The sequence below is a fragment of the Apium graveolens genome, chromosome 1 (genome assembly GCF_009905375.1).
Source record: "Apium graveolens cultivar Ventura chromosome 1, ASM990537v1, whole genome shotgun sequence".
Lineage (NCBI taxonomy): Eukaryota > Viridiplantae > Streptophyta > Magnoliopsida > Apiales > Apiaceae > Apium > Apium graveolens.
This window is the reverse complement of record NC_133647.1, coordinates 190,168,620-190,177,611: the sequence shown is the minus strand read 5'-3', so window position 1 is coordinate 190,177,611 and position 8,992 is coordinate 190,168,620. Positions and strand designations below refer to the sequence as shown.

The 8,992-nt window shown below is 33.8% G+C and overlaps 1 protein-coding gene across 1 annotated transcript; it reads right to left on the bottom strand.

Annotated features, from left to right (window-relative positions):
* Positions 1–4,947: 4,947 nt before the first annotated feature.
* LOC141713769 (mitogen-activated protein kinase kinase 9-like) lies at positions 4,948–5,601 on the bottom strand. Its single transcript, XM_074517345.1, has one exon. It carries the CDS (start codon positions 5,599–5,601, stop codon positions 4,948–4,950), a length of 654 nt encoding a protein of 217 aa, XP_074373446.1.
* Positions 5,602–8,992: the final 3,391 nt, after the last annotated feature.

Sequence of the window (8,992 nt, the reverse complement as noted above, 5' to 3'; positions counted from 1 at the left end):
ATCCGTGAAGTCCTGCGATTACGGACGAGCCTTGGGCCTTCGCGGTTGAGCCTCATAGTTGGACATTCCTAAAGCTAGCGGAAGACGAACTTTGGATGGGCTTCTGCTGGGCCTAGGAATAAGAAGTCTAAGCCCATTAGATTTCTTGTTCTACGAGAACTACGTCAGGCTTGATCCCTATATAAAGGGTACGTAGGCACATTGAGAGGGTAAGAAGTTGAGAGCCGATAAGAGAGTCACCACTTAATCTGATCAATCTCAGCCTAAAAACAACCACAAACCACCACACACCGCTTGATTTTCCGGCGAAGAACCAAAGATCTTAGTTCCGATGAGAAACCTCAATCTTTGTTGTTACCGTATTCCTCCGTCAACACGTTCATAATATTTGATCAGTAATTACCTTTCACAATTGATTGAAGCAATTAATCGAACACCAACTAATTGCAAAAGTAGAAAAAGAATCAGTATATTGTACTCCCTCTGTCTCATTCAATTCTATACATTATTTTTGACACGTTTTTCAATACTTCTTTAAAGCATAAATTCATAAAAAAAATAATTTTTTTTTATGAATAAAAATTCTGTGTTTAAACTTTTATTCAAAAAAAATTAAAAAAAATTATGAAACTATATTTTAGACAAGTCTCGAAATACGTGCAAATAGTAAACATACAGAACCCATGAGACTGAGGTACTAAAGGGTTTGTGCAAAGATATGAATTTTAGAAGAGGCGGAGTAAGTTAAAGCTACACTTGAGATTTGATATTATGATTAAAGATGAATAGTGACGAAGTAATGATGAAGTGGGCTGGCCCAAAACTTAGTAGGGGGAACATAAATATAAATATTATATATATATATTATTATAATAATTATAATAATATGCGGTGCGATTTGCACCACGAGAGTAAAGTTTCAAATCCAAACCACACCGTACCGCACGGTTTGGAAAAAATGCAAACCACGACCGCACCACGTACTAATTAAATCGCGGGGGCGGTTTATGCGGGGATGTGCGATTTGATTAACAACCCTATAATTAATAGGTTACATGAGACGAGCTATTGCTCATACTTTGCCGCATGAACTCATCTATTACTATTAAATAAAAGACGAAATATTAAAAATTTTGGTATGATACCTATTTTTTGGTACACACTGAATTTACATGATTGCCCTTATTTATAAATTCTATATTAATCATAATAGATTAATTTAAATTTATCAAAATTATTAGTCAAATAGGATATCTATACTATCTTATAATAAAGAAAACACGAAACATTAAAAAATTTGATTGATACGATACTTTGTTAAAGTAATTTATTATCCTTAATTTGTTATTTAACTTTATTAAAATTAATTCATTAATATTATATATTAGAAATCCTATTTTTTTTAACTCATGCAACCTTTTTTTAATCCACATACACTCAATGCCTACCACTCCTCTAAACTGCCATTCGCATCAATAGAAACCAAGCAAAACTATCTACCGATATCACATCTTCTTCGGATCAAATTGGCTTCTTAAGAACAAATCGGGGGTCAAGTTTAGGATTTCGTGTCCTCTAGATTTGTTTTAGTCGTGCAAAAGTATTATAATTATAATTAATATTAAATTCAATTTTTTATATAATTATAAATATATCTTATTATAAAATAGGAATGAAAAATATAGTTATATCATATTGTAGAATAGCCACGTATTTGGAATCCAAACAAATATTTTTATAAATATCAATAACAATAAATTTATAATATTTTTTATTTATATTATTATAATAAAAACGAAATATTGAAAGTTTGGTTGGTAGTTGGTGTTGTCACTGTAATTATAGTAATATTTAACATAAAACACTCTTATAAATAGATAAATATTCATAAACGAATTATAATATGTCTAATGATTTTCGTTAAAATAAAATAATATATAAAATTTACTCGACCTAGCTAAACAAAAATATATTATTGATCCAATTTAAATAAAAAAAATTAAAACTACATATAGTTCATTGGATTTGAAGAATCGGGCTATAATAAAATAATAAATATTATTGATCGCACTAAAAATATTATATTATTGGAGCGGACTATAAAAAAATAAAAATTTGAAAAGAAATCTGTGGAATCAATATAATGTCATCATGTTAAAATAAAATAATACATATTATACATTCGGTCTAAAATAAAACAATAATCACCATGGGATAAAATAAAATTAAATAAAATAATAAGTATAATTCGCTGGATTTAATTGATATAACGGATCTTAAGTTAACACAATTTTTTTGTCGTTTGACACATAAAATTTTATTATTATTTCGGGTTTAAATATATTAAACTAACATAAATTTGAATATAGTTAGTTGGATTTGATCGGTTAAATGACAATTGGTATACTATTTATTACAGCTAAAATTTACATTTTAATTAAATATAATAATCTTTCGTTAACACACCTATAAATATCAATAAAAATATGAATTTTAATCATTAAATCATTTTTTAAAACTGTATTATCACTAAATTATACACTTATGTGTATATTAATAAGTATTACTACCTCCGCCCCTCATTTTTTACATTTTTTTCACATGTTTGACAAGTATTTTAAGGCAATTATAAAGTATAGTTTCCAAATTTATTTTTAAAATGTTCTTTTTTTTGTATAAAAATTTGAACATTATATTTTTATTTAGAAGGAAAAAATTAAAAAAATATATACAACTACATTTAATAAGAGTCGATGCCCGTCCCTCGATATAAAGAATTGAAGGGGACAAAGGGAGTATCAATTTGTATTATTAAAATTTTAAATAAATAAAATTGATAATTTAAAATTTTTACTTCAAATTAAATTTAAAAAAATTATATAATATTAAAAATAATCTGGTTTTAGGTTAGTATAAAATGTTGCAATCTATTTTTGTAGTCAATCTAACTGGTTACTTCTGCACAAAACATTTGTCCCAATAACATTGTCAGGTTGATATGTAAAAACTATATAGTTAATTATTTATGCCATACTATGTTTATCTCCTGTTTTCTCATCTGGATCAAGTACCGGGCCCTATCTGCGTGCTTTTCAAATTACTGTGCAGTGTCTATACTAGCTGACACTGATTCAGGTTTGGATGAATGATAATAACTTGGTTAATACCACCCCAGCAATATGGCTTCAGCAAACAGAGGAACATATGTATTTCTCGGTTTATAGTAATCTTACTCATTCCTCTCATGTCTATTACGGATGGAGAGCAAGGTATCTCTGTGGTGAAGCAGCAAGTTGTTGACAATATCAGTTTCTTGCTTTAGTTGATGATACAGATGAGTGGCAACAATGTCTCTGTGGTGTGTGTGCGCGCACGAGAGGCACAATGTCTCACCTTGTAATGTTCATTTTTATAATGTATAGTTTTTGAGTCCTAAGTTAGCTGTACGTTGATGCCATAATTTACCTTCAAAATTGATCCGAATTATGTATTGAATTAAGTGAGGGATTGGTGTATATCTTATTCAATGCTAATCACTATCCAGTAAATATACCAGGCATCAGCATTTTCCTCTTCATTTTATGCGATAATAATAATTTTTTTGACTTGTTTAATCTGCATCATCTTAGCTTCGATTTAGGCTAAAAGATATGTCTATTTACCCAGATCTCATCTTGCTTATGTATGTGTACTCTTTAGATGTAATTTACTACAGAAAAGAGAGGATGCTCAGGTTTATTTTCACTTGTCACTATTTTGGTCTATTTACTGTTAATATTCTTCTCTAGTTCTCGTCAGATTTTCTTCCTAGCCTATTTGGAAGGGTTTATGCAAGACAAGAGCATAAAGCAAAATTCAAATAACACAAACAATGCACATTACAAATAATGCACATTGCTCAATTTCTTTTTATATGTAGCTAACGAGCTACGGAGACGGTGTGAAATGAAGGAATGAGTTAGCACTGAGGGCTTCGGCTTGGTGAAATCATATGTTTTGTTCCCAAGAGTAATTTATACATTTTTACTTTTTGTGTAATCCTAATAGTGCTTGCATTGAATAAATCGGCACATCTTGTTTTTCTGAACCGAATGTCCAAAAATTATTATTTCTTGTGAAACCGAAGAGAAGAGTCACTGTTGTGGAGAGCAATTGGCCTATAACGCCATTAGGAATCTTTAGTTGCTGCAAACTGGACAGGCTAGACCTTCAGAAAGAATTAGAATACACATCTCAGAATACTGCTTGGGTAGTTGGGTGATTGCCCTGGTAAAAAGGAGCAAGGAACTTTATATGGTTCTTGAAAAAGCCAATGAAGCACTTCTATACGCCTGGATGTTATTAAGAAGTTCATTAAAAAGTAAGAAGTTTTCCTCATATGTCGCTAATTTGTCACTATTTCGCTACAGACTTACAAAGTTGTTTTTAGCATTGTCCTAAGTCATATAATTGAACTTTTCATTGTATATTCTTCTTAGTAACAAAGGTACTGCAATGGAGCTTTTTCTCTGGAATAGAAGCAAGCCTATTCTTTCACCTGTATAATGTATCTGGGCTGCACATGTTTACAGTATGATGCAATAAGGTCTGGCCTTTGAATTGCTTTCTAGTCTCTCCCGAGAATACAAAGTGATATTAGATTTTAAACCGAGTAATGTTTCTAGGCTATTCTTTTTATCTACTCTTTCAATTTCAAGGAACCAGAAGTCTAGATCATGTAAACAATTGACAAGTGTTGGAAAATAGAATAAACCATGTAGTATTTACAACTTCGAAAATCAGTTCATGTACATTGTTACATAACTAGCTGGACGCGAGCATTGATCAAGAAAAAAAAGTGAGGCCATCCATGGCTTAGTCTTCAGAAGAACAACAGGAGATACCTATTTATATGATATGGGAAAATTACGGGGCTTTGGCACAGCGCGCAGTGCTCAGGAGATGTCTTCATACTTGAATATCTTGCCTCTTCACCCTTTTTGAAGACTCCAGTATTTCAACGTTTGCTTTTCTTTTCCTGCCTTGTTTAATGTCCACCTGCACTTCGTTGGAGTTGTAATGCGACTCCAGATCAGTTTGTATGTCCTGTGCGATTGGAGATTTGGCTTTTTGATCACGTGGTTTATTGATAAGGAAAGGATGAGATAATAGCTGGTGCGCCATCCATCTTTTACTTGGATTTTTCTCCAAGCAACATCTAACGAAGTCTTGAAAATCAGGAGATGCCTCTTTAGGCAACGCAGGGGAATCTCCGTAACACACCTCGAAAATCAAATCAAAGTCAGTCATATTATGCTTTCCGTCCGGGGCAAAGTAGGGTTGATGGCCGATATATAACTCCATGAGCGTCAATCCTAAGCTCCAGATATCTCCAACAAAAACATCCGGATCATCACCAAAAGCACATGAATCAAATCTTTCTGGAGCCATGTATGCCGTAGTTCCTGAAAAGATGTAACGCTGATCGCTAGTTACATCAATCAACTTGCTGATTCCAAAATCGGCAATCTTAACTTCCATGTTGTGATTAACAAGCAGATTAGCAGGCTTTATATCACAGTGCACTATGTGTTTCGTATTGTGTAGATAATCAAGCCCCATGAGCGTCCGTCTTGCTACTTTGGCTATCATTTTTTCGGATAGTGTACCATTGATCTTCACTAGATTTTGTAAACTCCCAGCCTCCATGTTAGAATATAGATTACATATATATTCTGTTATTCTATTTTTAGTCAGTACATATTTAGTTTCCATTGTTTAATAGTCAAGGCTGATCTGTAGCCTAATTTGTAGCTACAACAATACCAGTCAAGGCAACAGTCTGTCCCTCAACAATGGCCTGGTTGGGGTGGGTGGACTATTCCGCCTTGTCCTTTTCCAGCATACTCCTGGCAGCCAAGACCAAATGCAGCGGCCAACCGTCCTCCCTCTTCTAAGTCCGGTTTACTTGGACCTCGACCTCAAGCTTTCAATGTTGCTGCTCCTCCTGTTCCAAACTACATGCCTACTACTCCGAGTTACACTCCCACAGATATTGAGGCTGTTATGCATGCTCTTTCCTTCTCTCAACCTGATGGTAACTACTATATGGATACTGGTGCTACATCTCACATGACAGCGGATGCAGGTATTTTCTCTTCTTATGTCAATTCTAGCAATAAACATCATAACATTGTTGTCGGTAGTGGTGATTTAATTCCAGTTGTTGGTCACGGCTGCACTACATTGTCTCCCCCATATCCACCTTTTACTCTAAACCATATGTTACATGCTCCTAAACTCATTAAAAATCTGATTTCTGTTCGCCAATTTACCTCTGATAATAAGGTGTCTATCTCTTTTGACCCGTTTGGTTTCTCTGTGAATGACTTACAGACGGGGAACACACTTATGAGATGTAATAGCACTGGGGAATTATATCCGCTTGTCTCCACCACCCAAGCCATTTCTTCTAACAATCATTCTGCTTTTACTGCTTTGCCATCGGACATTTGGCACAACCGGTTAGGTCATCCGGGAAATGCTATTATTAAGTCTCTTTGTAGTAAAAAATTGATTGATTGTAATAAGGTTCGTAAAACTTTTTGTTCCTCTTGTTCTCTTGGGAAACAGTCTAAACTTCCTTTTTCTGATTCAATGTCATATACATTTCTACCTTTTGATATTATTCATAGTGATTTATGGACCTCTCCTATTGTTAGTAGTTCTGGAAATTGTTATTATGTTTTGTTTCTTGATGATTACAGCAAATTTTTATGGACTGTTCCAATTGCAAAGAAATCTCAAGTTAAACAACTTTTCTTCACTTTTCATGCTTTAGTCAAAACTCAATTTGAAAGAAATATTAAAACTTTCCAATGTGACAATGGAACAGAATACGTAAATGGTTCATTTCAAAAAAATTTCGAGCAACATGGCATGCTTTTCCGTCTTTCGTGTCCTCATACTTCTCCTCAAAACGGGAAGGTCGAAAGACATATCAAATCCATAAACAATATCATTCGAACACTTCTCTCTCATGCCTCTATGCCACCTTCTTTTTGGCATCATGCCCTGGCCATGGCTACATATCTTCTCAATATCCTTCCTACTAAGATATTGAATTACCAATCACCCACTCAAATACTATATCAAAGTGATCCTGATTATTCGGGTTTGCGAATTTTTGGTTGTTTATGTTTCCCGTTATTTCCTTCTACTACTATTCATAAATTACAAGAAAGGTCGACTCCGTGTGCTTATTTAGGACCAGCTCCTAATCGTCGTGGCTTCAAATGCTATGACATGTCTAGTGGAAAAATTATAATTTGTCGTCATGTTCGTTTCGTTGAAACTGAATTCCCATTTTCCAAAATACACAAACCACAACCACCAAATTATGAATTTTTAAGTGATGATGTTAATCCTCAAGTATTACAGTATATCACTCAGAACACCACACAACATGACATGCAGCCTGGCCCAAATGCACCAACCAACTCGTCCTTTCTCCCTTCTTCTAGGTCGCAGTCTCACACGGACCCAGAACCTGTTCCCCCTACCACTTCCCTGCACACTCCCCACGCTCCTCCTCCAAGGCCCACTAATCCCACAATCGTCCGTATGAGTACTCGTGCTTCTCATGGCATTGTTAAACCCAACCCCAAATACTCTTCCAATTACCACACTTCCATCACTACAGAGATATCTCCTCTTCCAAAAACTCCTGTTAGTGCACTTCGTGACCATAATTGGAACAATGCAATGTGTTAGGTCACACACACACTGTAGAGGGGGTGAATACAGTGAATAGTACACTCAAATCGAACTTTAAGAACTTAAGTAACAGAAAACAAACTTTATTGAAACAATAAACTCTGTTACAGTATGAAACTGTTACCTCTCAGTGATGAACAAATATCACGAGAGCTGCTAGGGTTACAATGAATAATCTTCTCTAATAATGATAACACTTATAGTGTAAACCCTATATCTGTGTTTATATACTACACAGTTACAAGATAATCGCTAATTGATATGGAATATAATTCTGCTTCCTAAAATATATCAATCAGATATCTTTTCTTCCAAGTATTCCATTCTTCACGGAATTCCTTCTTCATGCATATCTCTTCTTATGTTTATCTCGATCTTCTTTCCTTTAATCAGCTACTGTCCTTATCTGATTGTCCTTCAGCACTTAAGTTCTGATATCTATCTTCTGATGATTATCTCCTGATAATATAAGTACTGATATCCTTAAGTCCTAACTTCCAGTATAAATACTGATCAACAGTTAAGTACTGATTTATCCTGTTCACGTAAGATCTGAAAGCTAAACATAAAACATATTAGCCATGACATTATCAAATATATCTAACAATCTCCCCCAACTTGTAAATTAACAAAATATACAAGTTTAACAGATATTTGATGATGTCAAAAACATTAAGTACAAATGCATGAAAAATAGACTAGATAACTACAACTTACAGTCCTTAAAGTTTTTACCAATTTCAACTTCTGATAACAACTTCAATCTGTATAAATATCAGAATTTAAGCAGTTATAGATCTTTGACTTGGCTTCTTCATTTTCCGATCTCTCTGATGTCAGGAGTTGTTCTGAGATAGTTCTTCAACAAACATTTCTCAGCATATCTTAGTTCATCAATCATTCTCCTTTTAACACCTTTAAGCTCTGCAGTATCTTTACCAGTTTGAAATATTGCAGCTCTGAGATCATTAATCTTTGCTTTTCTTAACTCCTGATCTAGTCTTATGACATAAGCTTTGTCTGACTCAAGATTGAATTCAAGTCCCTTAATACCAAGATACGTTCTGATCTGTGCAGTATTAGGCTTCATATCAACAATATCACCATTGTGATCTCTGTACTTTGGAACATATATGCTGTCAGACTTAACAGAATAAAGCCTTTTCTGTCTCTGAATCTGTTCTTTTAAGTAGTTTGCAGCAGTCTTTGTTATTCTGTCATCCACTTGAAGTAAGAA

Coding starts and splice junctions, on each gene's coding strand:
- LOC141713769 (XM_074517345.1), bottom strand. CDS start 5,601: ATGGGGCTTGATTATCTACACAATACGAAACACATAGTGCACTGTGAT.